Below are 18,253 nucleotides of genomic sequence, written 5' to 3' on the forward strand. Positions count from 1 at the left end.
ATAGCTATTGAAATCACCTCGATGCCTGGCCACGTTGTTACAGCTGCAGTAAACATGGACGTCAGAGCTGCGCCTTGCTAGTTATCAAAGAGTTGGGCAGAAGACCATAGCCTTTGACTGTCCCTTCTACCGACCCTCTCCTGCAACGCATTGTGTTTGGGTATGTGGGCTTCCTACACCAAAAGTGGACAACCCGGGGTCTTCTAGGTATCTATCTGAGCTTGAATGTGTCTTCAGACCTTCAAGAACCTAGAGCGTTGGGTGTCTTCCCTCTGGTTAGCTGCCTTGAGTCTAAGCAGCTAGTTTGCAATTTGCCACTCTGTCCATAACGGGGATCCAATTCAAAGGATTTCTGATATTTTCTTAGTATTTCCTTACTATGTGTAAGCTCACCAAAATGTTACTTCTGGCAACTTGAAGTTTTAATCACTAAGAGGGGAAAAGAACAGCTTAGGATCATACAAAAATGAAACGAGCTGAAATGTAAATTTAGGCTGAACATCTGCAAAAATCTCTTAATAAGATTTTGGAATATTTTATTTTTTTCCTGCCATTCATTTGTTTGAGGAGGGAATTTCAGATGCTAGTAATATCATCATTAAAAAAAAGGAGCAGTTGATGTTATGCACTTTCAATGACATGTCTTCAGTTTCTTTTAATGATATTTTCTAAGAGATCTTATAACGAGAAGACAAGAAAACCTAGGGAGGTTGAGATTTGTAGGTTTCTAAATCAATCCATGTAGCTTTTTTAGGTTTTATGGTTTTTATTATACACTCTCAGCCTAGGTAAGACAGTCCTCATAGGCAATTAAGTTGTGAGTTAGAATGAATTAAATTTTCTGAAATAGCTTGCCTTTTTTTTTTTTTCTTTTTTAATCCAAATGACTGTCATTTACAAAAAGATACTTCGTTTCACCGAAAGTGCTTTTCTGTCTAAGGGGAATGCTTAATTGTAGCCACAAATCACCTCGAATGCTTTCACAGGAAGATAAAACAAGTTAAAAATTGTGCACCACTTTGAAAATGCAGGTTCTGAATTCAATATAAGATGCAGATTTCTATTTTCTCCCACCTGCTGTCTTCAGGAACTCCATCCTGGTCAGACTTTTTGTAGAAGTGTCCTTAGGAGCAGTGGTATCCTCTAGCCTTTTTAGGCGTTCGGACAATTCCCCTGGCTATCGACAGTGACCGTTATCGAAAGTCTGGTGGCACACCTTGCTTTGCATTTTTATTCAGAGAAAGCATCTCAGCATTTTGCAGGTGGACAGCTATAGTGGTTATGTTAAATAAGTGTAATTGCTAAGCTTTAGGGGAATTTTCTCTCCTGAAAGTGCCATGTGACTCATTCTCACACATTTGGAGAATACACCCCACAGTGTGTTAACCTTTATGGGTTTTTCTTCAGCTTTCATGTGCCGGTGAGAGATGATTTTAAATGAGGTTGTTGATACTATTTCAGAAACCACTAGTAAATTACAACTGAACGGTTCTTTTTCTAGTAGAATAATCGAAGCGAATGGAATGTGAATCAAAACTGTTCCTCCAAGGCCTTCTTTATGGCTGGTTTTTACAGTGAGCTGTATCTTGAATTTCACTCTTTGGAGAGTAAAAAGAAAATAGTAGGGGATAAAATGGTTCAGCGACACAGCTTTTCACTATCGTAACTTTTTTTTCTTCGTAATTTGGATTTATGCATGTGCATGTATGTCCAAAAGCCCATTTGAAGAGTCATATGTGCGGCATGTGTGCAGATTTACCTCCCTTGGTGTGCTGCTTTATTAAAATGCTAAAAAGTTGTCAATACTTTTATTTTTATGCATTTTTTATAGGTGGATCATTGACCAAAATGTGATGTCTTATCATGTACGCCTGTTTTGCATACAGACGTAAATGTTGATATCTAGGATAGTCACAGGTCAGATTGCTTTTTTGACATCTTAATAGTTGCATGGATGGCTTATATGAGTAAAATGGGAACATTTTTGGAAAGTACTCTCAGAATTTTTTTAGACAGACTGTTAAACCTTTTTTTCCCCTTAGAAAGACTGGATTATGTCTGAATAGGTTAGTTATTTGAAATTTAAGTAAATAAACATACGTATACATCTCTGAAGAAATGCACTTCTCACGTGCTCATAAGAGGCTTTAGTTTGTAGCAGCAGAAGTTGCCTGATGGACGTGATTCTGCCCACACTTCAGCAGGACTGAGCTAAGGACAAGGATTGTGCAGAGGTCCTGGTTTCTGAGCCAAGGTCTGCCTCACCCTGCAGTCCTTTTTTGGGCTCACATACCTGCCTGGTGGAGGCTGAGGTCTGATTTAAGTGCTAAGAAGAGAGGAGAAGCCTGGGAAGAACAACTGGGATGGGCAGCCAAGGAGAACAGGGTAACTGGTGGCCAAATTCACAGAAACAGAAGTCATATGAGGAAATGAGAGGCAAGAAGGCTGAGGTTTGTGAGTGGTGCAATCAGCTGTGGGACTTCTGGCAGAAGTGTCTCGTTCCATGTCACAGTCGTTCACACAGAGGACAACAGTTTTCTATGGCTACATGTTGCTTTGTTCAGGTGGCAGAGCACTGCCAAGTTCCACGTCTGTACACTACTACGCAGCTGGCACTGGCTGTCCGAGCAGTGACCATCCTGTTCCTAGGAGAACAGAAGGATCTGCTGATGAGAGCAATAGTGCATCACTGTGTGATTTAAGGCTATATCATAACATCAGGCACACTAGGCCAAATTAAGGTGATGCAAGCGATTTCAATTCTTGCTTTTCCAAACTTGTGTTTGACTTTGCATCTTTAATCCTTATAATAAATGTATACGATTACTGTGTTTTCCATTAGAGTAATCTTTTCCGATGGCATTCTGAATAATCCTGCCAATATAGAATGCGTAGGGTGCACCATTATTGCAAAGTAATGTGCTAGAAGGGTTCTTTTTGGTGAAAATTTGCCTAGCATCTATATTTCAGGTCTTGCAATATTTGCTCGGGCACCCCAGTGATGTTCAGAGGGGTTGGTGGAATGAAGGCTGGAGCTCCACGCTGGCTGCACTATCTCAAGGACCCCACTTGCAGAGCAGATTTATGGACAGCCAGCAGTTAGTTCCTCCACACATGCACAGTGTGCACTTAGGAGTGGTCATTGCTCATAAAGATGTGGTGAGGACCAGTCACCTTCGAGCCACGACAGATCACAGCAAATTGAACCCCAGCCCTCCTCCTTTAGGCTGTCCCCATTGATAATGTAGTTGTACCTTTAGAGTATCAAATTTCTGAACTTGCAGGGCCATTCCCTGTAAGAAGTGTTTTGAGGTCCGTACTAAGTTTTTCTTTTCCTTTCCTCAAACAGGACTTCCATTTCCTTTGGTAGAGATCTTTTGATTAAATGGAGACTTCAGAAATTGACTGTCTTTCGTTACCATTATTTAATCGGGCTATCCTTGAACATTCAAACTTAAGGTCTCTCTCTCATCCATATCCTGTACTCCATGCCTTGCACAGTTTCATTCTTAATAACTTTCTCCTGATATCAAGTTTAAATCTGCTTTCCTAAGCTCTTGACCATTTGTTCTTTATCACAAGCGTTGCTGAGCACTCATAAAATCCCCTCTCCCGGAGTCATTGCTGTCTAACAGCTTTCACATAATCTGTGATTACTTTATGGTTTGTATCAAATAAAATAAGGATACACTCTTGATCCTTACCAGTATTAAATGAGCCTGTTGTCTTGTTTATGCCAAGAAATTAAATCCTATTAGAACATGTCAACCACCATGATTCAGTTCTCTAATGAAGATAAAGCCTGCTGGAGATTAAGGCACAGGTCTTCAGAAGAGATCTGAGATGGTGATTAATGGCAGGTACTGGGAGTCAAAATTTCTTGATTATACCTCTCTCTAACACTGACCTTTTCTATGGCCTTGTGCAAGCAATTTAGTCGCTAGTGTGGCAAACATTTAGAAATACCATCAAGCTATTGCAGGATAAGAAGTTACCCCAGATCGGCAGCTCTGATGCCTTCAGAGATGTCTCACCAGCAGGAAACTCTAGTTTGTTACTCGTCTGTGGCCATTCTTCTAACGCAAGTTTTAGGTCACGTATGTTGGCTTAGCCATTTTTAAGCATGTGCTTAATTTTTAAAAGCATGAGTTGTCCCCTTCACTGACAAAGCCTGTTTCAAATTCAAATCACTCTGCCGCGCTGTTCCCATCTGACAGAGGTATAATGGTGTTTGGCTACGTACTGCAGGTATTGTAAGAGTTAATTCACTTTTTTTTTTTTTAAACGTGTTCTGCAGATCAGAAGTGCTGGATAAGTAAACTTACAGAGTACAGAATATTGCAAATTTATTGGGAGACATAAAAAGATGCAGTAAGTCACAGCTGAATGTGGTCCCATCAACCTTGACAGCATTCCCGTAAGGACATCAGCGGTTGTCACTCTGCAGAAGCTGATGACATTAGGTCTATTATTTCAGAGATAAGCTCGGTGGCATTCGTTCTGCTCTCCTCCTGGATGACTCTGCAGTTTCCCTGGTTGATAAAGCCTGTTCACGGTATCAATCTGTGAAAGCCGGGGAGTAAAACTGCCATCTTTTGCCCTTCTCTCCATGCGGCATCTCTCTTTGGAGAGGCAGCTTTCAGACTTTCTGCGAGTGGGTCTCCCCGCAGAAGCGATAACCGCGTCGGCCCCAATGTATCGTTCGAGACTGATGAAGTCAACACCGCAGAGGCTTTAGGGAGCAAATTGTTTAGATTGGAAAGAAATCATGCTACTAGAATTGGCAGGGCTCCTCAGTCAGTCCTCTGAAGGGAAGCTTCCTCTTCTGAAGTGCCGAACGTGGAGGTAGAAAATTATGGGCAATTAAGCAGACCTCGTTGAAGTGTTTGGGAACATGGTTAGTGCTACGGCATCTCTAATAAATGCTAATGGCGCTGAAGCTGTTAGAAATGTCTCAATTGCAAAAAATCTTTCCCAGTGAGAAAGAAGTGGCTTTCAGGGGTGCGGAAGGTTTTGCCATGTATATTGAGAGATCCAGGTTCAAACACTTGCTTCCACTCCTAATCTGCAAAGCAAGGATAAAAACACTCCCAGCCCAGCCAGGTTAAATAAAATATTAAAAATTCTGAGGCACTCACATGCAGTGGTGAAGAAGACAACGTAAACGCCGTACTCATTTTCTCCCTTTTTGGCCAGAATATCTCAGGCCATTATAATTCCTGATACTGAATTCCTAGTTTTTCAAATGTATACAAATTTGAAAGCAAAGCCAACATTGTTGCCTCAGATATAAGTTAAAGAAATAGTGAGGTAGTTTCTAGAAGAAACTCCTGTCTGGTAAGCAGATGGCATTACTAAAATAAAGATATTTTGCAGGAGGAGATGGCAAACATTTTGTGTTAAAATATTCCGAGAATCAGCATCCTGTTCTGCATATGCAGGAATGGGATCATAGTATAAAACAATAAAGCGTAATAAAAATATAATATGAGCATACATAATGCAGTATGCCATCAACATAACACGCATGCATCACTTTATTTAGTGACTTCTCCAGACTTCTAGGTACAATATACAGCTATTCATTTTAGAGATGGGGAACCCACCTATGGGAATTGAGTGAGCAACCCCAAAAGGAAGTTTGCCTTTTCAAAATGACTTCCAGCATCCTGCTTTTTTTGTGGGGGTTCTGTTTGAAAGAAGTCAGATCTCTCCAGTGTGTCTCAGATAGGACGTAGTGATATTTGGACAGATAATGCAGGAATCGTGCCCGGACTGTGGATTCTTAGCACCTCCCTGTGTTTGTCTTCTGTAATTGACTGTTCTCTTCCTCCAGCAGTCGAGCCTTTGTCTCACCTGCTGTTGGCATTTTATATTTTTTTAAAGGCCATTTTAAAGGCCTTTTCTGCTCTTCACGCCTCGGGTCATGCAGGGTTGGTCGCTGTTGGGGCTTGGCTTTGACGCGTAGGAACTACAAATGCAACACCAACATGTTTAGAGCAACTGCAGCCTTTAACTACATAGGATTCTTCCCTTTTCTGTGTTCCAGATTTATCCAAGAGATAGAGCACGCCATGGAGCTTGGCCCAAGCAAACAGTGTCCACTCCGCGAGTTCCTCACCATGTACATCAAGAACATTTTCCTCAATCAGGTCCTGGCTGAGATCAATAAAGAGATAGAAGGAGTCACGAAGGCATCTGATCCGCTGAAAATACTGGCTAATGCAGATACCATGAAGATCCTAGGTGTGCAGCGGCCTCTTTTGCAGGTAAGAGCTGAGCAAACTGCTGGCAACCTTCCCTTGCTGTCTGTCTGTCCACAACTGAGCTGTATATCTGATTGGGACCTCCAGGATTTGTCCCCATAGAGTCTGTAACTATGATTTATTCCGATGTTTGCTTCTAGTACAGTCTTTTCTCTACTGATCTCAGTGTACGCATGTAGAAGTCTCTTATTGGAACAGCTTCCGTTGTTGTAAGCTGTAATGTGGACTAGTGATAATAGGAATAAGCATATTTCTAATCGTAAAATACGTGTGTAACAGAACAGTATGGAAGCCTCAAAGAAACTTCTGGTGTCGTATTTGTTGCATGGGACTGAAAGGAATGAACCAACCCGTGCCGTGATATGAGTCAGGGTCTTTTAACCTTTTAAATTATTCCCTCGCATCTATAAAATGTTTTACCCTCAGGGGTGTATTCACCCTCAAGGGTGAATAAATATTTGTAATGGAAATAATGTGCATCTCCCAAGATTTATACTTCACTTTCTATTTCTTTATTAGTTTATATCTGTAAAATATATGTATATAATAATAATGGTTATTATTTCAAAGAAGTCACTTGGATTTTTGCATGTATAAATGGTTACTAACGCTGTGCCTGTTCGAGTGCTGTGGGTATGGGATGGTTCTTTGACAGGCAAAGCAAAATTAGATTCCAGGGGAAAATCCTTAGAGCAGGAGACACAGGTTCTTTAGATGGTTTAGAAGATCTCCACAAGTTAAAACGATGTTTTGCAGCAGCGCAGCATCTCTGAACTACCATCTTCACATCAGATATAAAAGTGTAGCTTTAACAGCCTTCTCCCAAACTCTACTGCCAAACTGAGAAGTGGAGGAATACAGTGTATTACAAATAATCACCAGCATGAAACTTGTTTCAGCCTTAATGTTCACTGAGCATGCCCAACAGAAGATGAGAACAGGGCATTTCCACAAGAACAACTTATTTCTGGGTGTCTCATGTTGAGCCCTCTCGTGAGATGAAGGCGTATTTGATGGTATTTGATCTTTTTTTCCCTTGGAAAAGGGAAACACCTGGAGCAGGTGTAAGATATGATGGCAGAAATGCTGCAGAAGTGGTCATGAAACATCAACAGAGTATTGAAGGCACCATTAATGAGAGCAGAAGGAGTTTTGTAGATCAAGAACTCCAGTGCATTGGCTGAGCTGGGGTGGCAGGAGCACAGCAGAAAGCAGCTGCACTGCTGAAGAATTTACCTAATACACACTCATTCTGCAGTTATCTCTAGTACTAGTAGTTCCTCGCTATTGCAAGAGCCTAAGTGATAAGAAGCAGGCCAAATTTGCTACAGCCATAGAAGTCCTCCAAGACTTGTCTTTCAGAACAAGGTAGAAAAAATAAATTTTAGGGCAGTTCTGGCTTCCAAAGCAGGAAAAGTAGCTGAAGGTTGAAACTATGAGTTATGACAGAAGGCAAAATTCTACTTATTCATGTTTTGAGGACTCCATTGAAGGTGCTACCCCAAGTTCATTTTGAGACACCTAGAAGAAGAATGGGTATATTCTGTGTTGTATTTTGTATAGTTTGTCTTTCTTCTGTTTGCTCTTGTGAGAATTAAAATGGATGGGGAAGAACCTGAAATCAGTCTGCCCAGACACCTGACCTTGTTGAGAGCTGGAAATACTTTATGGTAACATTAACACAAAAGCTTTGGATCAGGACCATTGAAGCTTTTACCCTTGCAAAATTGGAATCTTAACAAGATAATGTATTTGTGTAGGTGGTTGCTTCATTTGCAGCCATGAAAATTTTTTTATATCAATACATTTTCTTAAAGTTCATTTGGGATTGAAGAGACAGAATGGCTTGGAGTTTTCTTGTCCGGTTCCTGTAATTTCTTTCTCATGATGGATGGAAATCATTCTGAACTGGAATTATTCTTGGTCAAAATGTACATGGTCAGAAGGTCTGCCTGTTCCCGACATTATAGAAGGGTAATTTTGTGAAAGAGAAGAAAAATTGCTGCTTCTTTGAACCAAGTCATCCAAATAGCTCCCTAAAATAATTCTATTGATTTTACATTAAAAAAAAAAAAAGAGGCTATTTCTGTACTGGCAGTGCTGGAGCCTGAAATCTTCACCCTAGTCATAGCATGGGTGCAGTGAAAATATAGCGTAGTGTGAGTGATTCTTGCACCTCTCTCCCGGCGCCGTGTTACTTTTTGCTGCCTTGCCTCATTCGTGGAGGGGCTCGTGGTTCGGCCGCCCCAGTCCTTTCCGTCCTGCAGATCTTTCTGAGACTTCTGCCAAAGGAGCCGGAGCCGTGGCTCGAACACGGCTCGAGTGTTTATCAGCTCCCCCTGCGCAGGCTGCTAACAGTAGCTTTTTGATAACTATCAGCACATGTTTGAAGTGAATTAGCTTATAGATAAGAGATTTTCTAGCACCTGCTGCCATCATATCCTTACAGATGAATCAGCCACTTCTGTAAAGATTGTGCAAAAAAAAAAGTTGCAGTGGCTCATTGTAAATATTACATTTAACTAGGATGAAGGTCTTATTTTCCATTCTTCTGTCCTTAAATGTAAAATATTGTAAATCCCTTCCCTTTAATGGTGACTGAATAAGCATGCAACTAATTTGTTTCAAAATTATTCCGTGCTAAACTTTATGCTGTAATTGTTTAAATCAATACTAAATTAGTCTACAGGCAGCTTGACAGCTCCTTATAGCCTGTGCTGGTACAGTTGATGTCAAGGTGATAAATCTTTCTGCTCGCCGGTCACCACTACTGTTGGCCTTGAGAGCGCGTTGCCGGTCTCTCTCCAACCCAAAGTGCTTCGTGCTTTGCTCTTTCAAAGAGAGCGCTGCAGCAGCATGGAGCTTTCCTTTAAAGCACTTCTGCAACCGTTGGTCGTTATAGCAGAATTGGGTAGACGACGGGCACGATAGCTTTCTGACAAAGCTCCGGTGGCTGCAAATCTCACTAAAAAGTCATTCTCAAGTCTGAAGGTGCAGCTGGCTGCGGGATAATGGCTTGCTTGAGCTAATTACCCTGGTGCCTGCACTGATCACCCCGCGCGCTAAGTCGCTCGCTTGCGACTTTCCAAGGAAACGTTACTGGTGGCCTTGCCATGTTTTCTGCCTGCCAGATTACTGTGTATTAAAAAAAAAAGAATGGTCACAGCGAGTGGCGTGTAGATGGCCCGCCGGTTGCAGTGGGTGCATGCTTTGATAGCAAGTGGATTTTATTTTTTATTGGTGCAAACAAATTGGCTGTCTTTTCAGGCTGGCTTCCAGTGGTCAAAATCTATGAAGGTACAGGCATAGCTGATCAATTGAATTTTTCCCATTCAGAGACAAGTGTGACTTTCTGAGGGAGCACCTGTGGCTCCAGTCCCTGTATTTCAGGCATGTTGCAAAGGCACGGTGTCTGGAACAATATTAAGTGCTTTGCAGATGTTTTCGTCTCTGTGTGGCCTATTTGTTTCCGTCGTACAAGTGGGAGAGCTGAAATGTCGAGAGGTTAAGACCGACTAACTGAATCAGCGGCGGCGTTTCCGGCTGAACCCGGCAGTCCTGAATCCTAGTTTTCGTTTTGAAACGAGAGACAAAATTATCTTTCCCCGGGCGTCTGGATCTCCGTACCCCGTTAACTATTTCTGTAGACCATTCTTGCTCTGGGGGTGATGTTTAGTGCGGTTACTGCCTTTTGCGGAAGCTTTTATGAAGCTCCCGTGTAAGTCATCCGCAGATCTCCAAGTCCTCCACTGAGGCTGATCGTGGAGTTGTAAGTTATATAAAAACAATTGCTAGCTGTAGGCAAACTGTTATGGCAGTGCTTCAATTTATTTTAAAAATCAAGTTTTACATGCACCTTCGGTAAAGCCTAGATAGGAGATGGCTTTAAGTTGCGTAAGGACATAGTGGAACAGTTTGCCTTGCAGGCAGAATTGTTTTCTTCCTCTTCAGAAGTGGAAAAGCAAAGACAGGTTCCACAAACCATCCCACCGATGTGTCTCATGTTTGACCCGAAGGAAACAGTTGCAAGACTGAGAAGCGAGCTCAGTCTCTGTGGCCTGTTAATCTCTGCAGTCACTGGCTATGTCTTTCATATAGGTAGGTGCAGTCTTGCATTGGAGCCGGCCAGAATCCATATAACCCCTGTTTTCTCAGCACTAAATCCAGGATAATATTCCCTGTCCTTTCTTATCCAAAGCTCAACACCATGCTAATCTTAGCTCCGTGCCTTCTACCTGGAGCATGTTGGAATCTCTCTTCCAGGTAAGCAGTGTCTTTGTGAGTTGGTAAAATCACAGATAATCTACCTAAAGTGTACTCTGTTAGAAGTAACCCCACAGGGAAATGTAATTGCCTAACTCCTGATTGAGGAGGGTTGAGGCACTGAGAGTTGGCCTCAAAATATCTTTGATCAGGGTCCTGCCTGCCACCAACAACTTGTTCGTCTCACCAAGTATCTGTCGTATGAGCATAATTTTTGGCCCATACCAGCCCAGATTAGGTTTGGACTTCTGAACTGGTGGATTACCATTATTTCCAGGTTTTTAATAACCATTTTTTGAATATTTACGTTCCAGTATCATAGAACCGTAATAATGTTGGTTGAAAGGGACCTACGGAGGTTGGTCTCATCTAACTGAACCTCCAACCCAGAACCAAACTATGGTTAATGCTAGATCAGGGCATCTGTGGCTTTGTCTAGCTGAGCCTTGAAAACTTCCAGACATGGAGGTTCTCCAGAGACTGAAAAGGTTTTTCCTAGGTCTGATCTGAACCTCCCAAGGCCCAGCTTTTGGCCACTGTCCCTCATTATTTCACGTTTATGATCTATAGAACAGACCAAGAGTTTTCATTTAAATCATATATTATTTTTATTTATGGAACTGCGTAGCGTACAACCGGTGCATCTATGTAAAGCACATTAGATGTGAAGCACATATACTAATCAAGTGATCACACCCTTAATACTCCTACTTAAGGTTAAGTTTGATCTCTGGTTTAAATTATTCCAGTGCTCTTAGATATCTCCCTCTTTTGTGCTATTAGGGTCAGTCTAGCCACAATGGTCTTGACAGTACTAGACATGAAAGTGTGCATGGAGGGATTGTATCAATGAGTCTAATAAAAAGATATTATGGAAAAAATGGACCAGTTAATAAAAAAGATATCACCCAATCTTGTCTCTCTTAGCAATTACATTGTCCTTTTTCATCAGTAGATCTTAAATGTTTTCAAGAAGGTCAATATTGTCATCCATATTTATCAAGTGACAAAGTGAAAATGTAATTTAATTGGTAAAACTTGCTATTCAAAGACTGCCTTTCTAACGCGGCTTTCTCTCTAAATCTGTGTCTTTGTAGTGCAGCAACCAACACAGTTTCCAGGGTCCAAGAACGAATACTTCAAGGTGAATTCGTATCATTAGTTTTGCTTGCTAAAGGTTGCACGTACTGGGCTTTTAAAGGTGATGGCCCAGTCTGCAGCAGCTGCCTCTATTTCCAGTCTCAAGCTTTGAGTTTGAGTTAAAACGTTGACCATTGCTCTGAACGTACTTTTTAACCGGCTGCTTCAGGTTGGAAAAACGCAGCTTGCTGAGCTGCTGCTGTCCTGAAAACCCCGCTGGGAATGGGGTCAAACTTTGCATTTTCAGGGAGTGTTGGAGGGTGTGGATCGGCAGCTGTCTGTTTTGATCTTTCTGCAGCAGGAACCCTTGGTGGACAAGCAGGCGAGAAGTAATGGTTTATGACACATCTGCTGACAGGGACTGAACCGCGTTAGCGCTCTGTCAATCTGATCTTCGGAGAGCTGCCTTTTTTGAAACATATTTGACTTTACCAGCTATCAAAGGCATCTTCGGTTTTTGGTCCACGTAGGAAGAGCAGCCAGCAATCAAGGGGGAGACAAATGACCAGGCTGCCACCGTGAAACCAGTGGGATCAGTTTTGTTAGGGAGTAGAACTGGCATTAAGCCTCCGAGGCTACCCTGGGATGAGCACGAAGAGAGGACTGCTTTGCCTCTCTGAATCTTCTGTCTCTCCTGTTTTTTCCTGGCCATTAGTCTGATAGGTGGGACTCTAACCAAAGTGGAAGGAGAAGCGTTCTCCAGTTCTCGCACAGTGGAGATGGCTTGTCAAAAAAGAGAGAAATCCCAAAAGCTGTCGCCGTCTTCTTGGCCTTCAAGGTCAACATCTCACTAGCAGGTCCTGCCTGTGTCACTGCGAGTCCCCGTGCAGCTGCTTGATTAATCCTGGCTCCGTAGGTGCAGCAGCCATTGAGCTGGGAGGATTTTTACTTCATCTCTTTTGCTCCTGAGTTAGTATGTTTTTTCGAGGGCAAGTAGAGGAATTCTGTGCACCGTCTGCTTCATTCGTTCCAAATCTTTTCGAATGATTGATTGATTGATTATGTTAAATGGCCAAACAGCCCAGACAGGCCACCTTCACCAGTAATATTGTCCTCATAAATCTTCATTTGGCTGCGTCTGCTGAGCCCGCATGGCTGGTGTCATCAACTGTGGTATCCGTAAGTCCAGAGCAGAAGCCGTTTGCCTTGGCCATGCTCCTGTTTGTTTAAAGATTAAGCAACACACTTCTCAGTTGTAAGCTCAAGTGTGCTGAATCCTTGCCAGGGAAGACCATGTCCCTGGGATGCTGAGGCAGACCTAGGCTGCCTTCCTAAGGGGTCATTTGGGAAATGAAGTGTCAAGAATTAGATATAGTAACCACAAAAGCAACATTTCACCCAGCTTTCCTTCTTTCCTTCCAGCTACCTTTTTCCCCCAGGTATTTCTTCAATTTTAAACTAGTGCTTTGACTTTGCTAGGCTCGTTTCTGTGATGGATGACCGTATCTGCAGTGTCCAGCTCTTGGCATTCACTTGTGAGCAGATAGAAAAGCAAAGTCTGATAAACTGCACTTAAAGGAGCTATGTGTCGTTCTGTAACCAAAAGGCCTCCAGGATTGTCTTTCATAACTCTGTTTGCACTATAAAAGTTTAATTGAGACTCAGCTGTGGTGGGTTTTTTGAATGTCCATGCACCTATTAGCTCACTGTTGTATTTCGCTGTCACAATAACGCAGAATTCTCTTCTCTTCCCCGTGGTTTGCTTCATGAATCCCAAATGCAGTTTGCAATGCAGTCTAGTGCAATGCGCTTTATAGATGACTTCAGGAGAAGAAACTTTCTTCCATTCTTGTTGGGCTCACCAAAAGCCATATTCATTTTTTTTTTCCCCCTGCATTTGAAGGCTGGCCCCATTTCACTTAGAAAGAATAACTCTCATTTCCAGTTTTGGAAATGTTTTCCTAATCAGAAGTGCTGTATGAGAAGAGCCACAGCATTTTAAATAATTGATGGCTACTTTATTGAATTGTCAGCGCTAATTCATCCTCCTTTTGAAGCGCTCGGATGTTCGAAGGAGTAGTCCTTTTACGGCACGCTTGTCTTTTGAAGAAAAGTTCATTTTTGTAATTGCTTTTTTTTTTCTTCCGCAGCGGAGTGTAATTGTAGCTATGTGGCGAGAGGGGAGGGCTGGCGAACCTCTGAGCTCACGCAGGCTCTAAAATGCCTTTATTACTGCTTTGGTGGCTAATTTCTGTGCTTCCCTCCTTTTGCCGAGGGTTAATTATACCTGCTTCAAAAGCGCATTTTGAAATGTGACACCTAGCTCTTGGGGAGAACAAAAGGGAGATTAATTTATTATTGAAAGAAAAGGGAAAGAGGCTGGGTTTTGGCCGGGACCCCCCTTCCACCGACAAGCCGCCTTGGCTGGGAGGGTTGCGGAGAGGCGGGCGCGATTCGGGAGGATTGGGCTTGTCACCGGGAGAATTCAAAGCCGAAAACCCCGTGCCCACATGCCATGCTCCGGCTATTCATTTTGCACCCCAGGTTTCCCCCTCCCGCCCTCCGCGGGCGGATAGGAAGGTTCTCGCTAAAATATATAAGCTTTGCTAGCAGTTTAAAGGTTAATAGCACTCTAAATTACACCTGAAAGAATTCAGGGAAGGCAGTGAGTTCAAAGTTGCCCCTCTTAATGCCAATCTGCAAATAGACCCTTTCCGTTTTTCCAAAAAAGTCGCTTCTCGCGACTCGCAGGCAATCCTGTGGGAACGCTAATTTTTTGCAAATGATCTGCTTTTGCGCTGTGATTTTTCTGCATACGCCAACGTCACTGTGCCGTAGGGTGAAAGCTCTTCCCTTGCATCAGCCACACGTTGTGTATTATCCCGTGCAGCAGCCCGGATTCTGGCCAGTACGGGCTGATGTGAGACTCACTGGGTCATTTAGGCAATTAGGATGGACTCTTCTAGCTATAACGTTTGGAGACCTTGAGTTTCCGTAACGTAAACTGATACACGGAGTGACAATAGCATAAAATGATGCAACTCTGCGTTAGAGTCCTGCCCCGGGCTCTGTTCTGTTCCTATTAATTAGATCCTGATTACAGCTGCTGAAAAAGCTGCAGACAACAGAGACTTGAAGAGCTTTGGCTTTGTAAAGATCGTATCCGAGATTGCAATCGCCGTTGACCTTGAAGTCAATGGAGTTGCACCGGATTTCTTCCAGTGCGGGTGAGATGCGATCTATCCCATTAACTCTCAATAATGTCTGTAGTCAGTCATTTTAAACATTAAAGGACAGAAAAAGATACGTTCATTGAATCGCATCAGACTCCTGTTTGCATTAATAACATCAGCCGCAATACCCTCTTGAGCCGCGCACAACTGAAAAAAAACAGCCTTGAAATCGAGGCAAATAGTAGGTTCAAGCCTGCGAGGGAGCTGTGCTCCTGGAAGAGACACTTCTGCAAAGGGCACCGAGATTTATCCGCTCCGTTGTTTCCTGCTGCACTTCAGTTAAAGCAATCCCAGGTTCCTCTGTCGGTGCCCTCTCCTCGTGCATCCAGCCGTTGTGAGCAGGGATGATGTTTCTTCCCGTGGCAGAGGAATCCTGCACGCTCTGGACTGGAAATGTCACTTCTGCGTGCCTTAATTTTTGTTGTGTAGATGAAAATACCTGCTTTCCACTCCATTTTCCCCAAATTGCTGCAATAGTATTTCTTTGGAATGAGGAATGTTGTACACATTTGCCTGTATTTCTTCCGGACTGAAATAACTCTAGATGCCCTACGTTTGCTGGTTTGTGGGTTTTTTGGGTTTTTTTAGTTATGTGTCAAAGTGTCTTGAGGACCATGAAAAACAACTGGTGAAAAACAAATCTTTTGGCAAAAGTAGGACATAGCTTGCAGGGCCAGAGTATCCAGACTGTCCTGCAACACTGTTTGGAGGTTGCCACAAACTGAAAAATAGTAGTTAATCAGCTTTCTACTAGTTAGAAACTTCAGAATAGTAAAGGTGACCCGTTTCCCTAGAGGTATTAGCTGCGAAAATGCACACTGGCTTCAGAGACTGCCATCTCCCCACTCTCTTCTAGTTGCTGGTCAAATCGTTGATCTCAAAATACAACCGTGTGTAATTTGAGTCTTCTTACAGTTACTTGAAGAATTGTCTCCCTTCCTATGTGTATGACCATGTGGATGTGGACTGAATCAGGTTGCCCAGAGAGGTTGTGGAGTCTCCTTCTCTGGAGATATTCAAAACGCGCCTGGATGCAGTCCTGTGTAATGTGCTCTAGGTGCCCCTGCTTGAGCAGGGGGGTTGGACTAGATGATCTCCAGAGGTCCCTTCCAACCTCAGTGATTCTGTGATTCTGTGAATTTAGATGGAGCTCTTGCTCTCATCTCGCAGATCCAAACGTCTGTGCTCTTGGCCAGGTGCTAAGAAGAGGCACTTGGGCTCTGCTGTTGGCATTGCTGCTGGTACAGCAGAACGTATCTGCTAACCACCTGGGACTGCTGCCGGGTTCCCCACAGGTAATGTGGGAAAACAGCGTCCTTGTGAAATAGCTGCACTTTGGGGCTTTTAGGGGCATAGATTTGGAAGAAAGGCTTTGAAAAATCTGCTCGCAGATTAGCACAACCTCATTATAGAGACTCTCTCAAAACTAAGTTGCATCCGAAAGTTGCATCTAAGTTGCATCTGTTGCGTTTTTTGCCCGTGCTGCTCTAACCACCCTTAGGAGGCCTTCCAAAGCCACGTTTTGCTTTTTAAAGCCCTTTTTCTCATTCCAGATTAAAGATAGAAGCCAACGTTTACCCGGTTATTTTGTGCATTGCCCCTTGGGTTCCCACTAGGTTAAATTTATGTTTTGACATTCAGACCGGTTCCTTCTAACCCTTGCTTGCTATGTTTGGATTTTGATTGGATTCGTAGTTCTTCCTAATGAATTTGCGTACGTGGACTCAGAGACGTGCTTGCTGGTGACAGGCTCACTGGTAAAGCTGAAGCGTGGAGTAATCATGACATGCAGGAGTTTGCCTAGGAACAGCCAGAACATCACCCAAATTTCAGCCCTAGTGCTTAATCTGAACTCAAGGAAGAACATCAAAGCAAATAATAGAAATATTTTTTATATGTGTAAGTCTTGCCACTTGGCAGGTCACTACAAGCTTTAGAAAGGCAGGTCAATTTTCTTTCTTTTGTGGACAGAAAAATTGATAGCGAAAAAGGAGCACGGGAAGGGGTGCTCCTGAAAGCGTTGCCCAAAGGTCATTCAAACAGTGACTAACGGAGCTGGGAGTATGCCTGTGGCTTCCAAATTGTCATTGCCTGTTCAAATCAGTGGACCACGCTACGTTTAAGGAATGTCCCTGCTCAGACCAGCATCGAATGCTGCCGGGCATGATGAAGCTTTTCCTTCCTTCCTATGAATCATCTGTCAATAACCACCGAAGGGGACAAGGACCGGGGCTTACAGCGATTGCCACCCCACGAAGCAGAAAGAAATGTATTCCAGACTATCCAAAAAAAAACAGAGAGGAAGAGCAAGAAGAGATTGAGATTAAGCAGTTGATGCTATGAAAATAAGGACACCCTTGACAAATGGACTCGGACAAGCAGGATCCACCCACTGTTGAGTGTAAAGCAACAAATAACTGGGCTCACTAGGTCTTTTTAGGTTCTTAAAAATAAAGCATTTGGCAATGCTTGCATGGTTTGTCAAGCCAACAAAATCGCGTTTAATTGAAATGAATTGCCTGTGTGTATATAGATGCACATTTAAGTTTCTGTATCGCGGCCTCAAACCGGTAATACAGCCTGAGCATCTCATAATTGCGTTCGGCATTGCGCCGCACGGCTGGGCTGAGTAGCTGCCAGAAACGCTGGCTGCCATCAAGGCAGGTTTAAAATGTGGGGGAATAAGTTCCCCTGATAATTTTTACATTAATAACTGACCAGGACCGTGGCGATGGAGATACAAAGAAGAGTCAGCTGAAGTCTTGAAAGAGAGCAGAAGGATTTTCAAATCAAAAGGTTGATTTGACGGTGAGCACGTGCAAAGGGTTTAACATGGGAGTTAATATGCTCAGGCAGGTATGTTTGGGTGTCTGGAAAGACGTGGGCTTCACAAATACGCTCCATTTTTTGATATAATGGGCATAAGAGCTCTGGAACATTAAACAATCCAGCCTTGAAGAGAGGAAGGCATTTATCAGTACCTTCGTTTTTGTTTTGTTGAATGCTGGTCTCAGCCTGACATGTTTTCATCGGTGTTTTTTAAAAAGGAAAAAGAAAAAAAGGAAAGAAATTGCCCTAATGGATCTGAGAAGCACAAATCCCTTGATAATCGGCAGCTAAGTTAAGTTAATGCGCCAACTCCGTTGTACTTGCATCAGAAGCGAAAAGTTGTGCACGTGGCTCAGACAGTGATGCCGGGTCTGCAGCAGCACAAACCCTCCAAAAAGTGGTTAAATCAAAGTTTGTTTGTTTATTTATTGGAGCACGAGCTGGAGCTTCACAGGTAGTGTAGCTGTGGAAGGTGGTCCTCTTTATGGTGGTATGACCACTACCAAAACTGCAGACTTTGGGGATCTTCCACTTGGGAATTTTCTCTTTTCTGCAGTCTTAGTAGGGTTATATATGGCTGTT

General features: G+C 42.9%; 1 protein-coding gene across 1 annotated transcript in view; it reads left to right on the top strand.

Moving 5' to 3' along the window:
* Positions 1-18,253, top strand: part of EXOC4 (exocyst complex component 4) — a 390,836-nt gene that overhangs the window by 271,555 nt on the left and 101,028 nt on the right. The window contains exon 11 of the mRNA XM_013946956.2: positions 6,050-6,269. Within this exon, the coding sequence (XP_013802410.1) occupies positions 6,050-6,269 (220 nt within the window). The remainder of the gene's footprint in view (positions 1-6,049; positions 6,270-18,253) is intronic.

The sequence above is a fragment of the Apteryx mantelli genome, chromosome 1, assembly GCF_036417845.1.
Source record: "Apteryx mantelli isolate bAptMan1 chromosome 1, bAptMan1.hap1, whole genome shotgun sequence".
NCBI lineage: Eukaryota > Metazoa > Chordata > Aves > Apterygiformes > Apterygidae > Apteryx > Apteryx mantelli.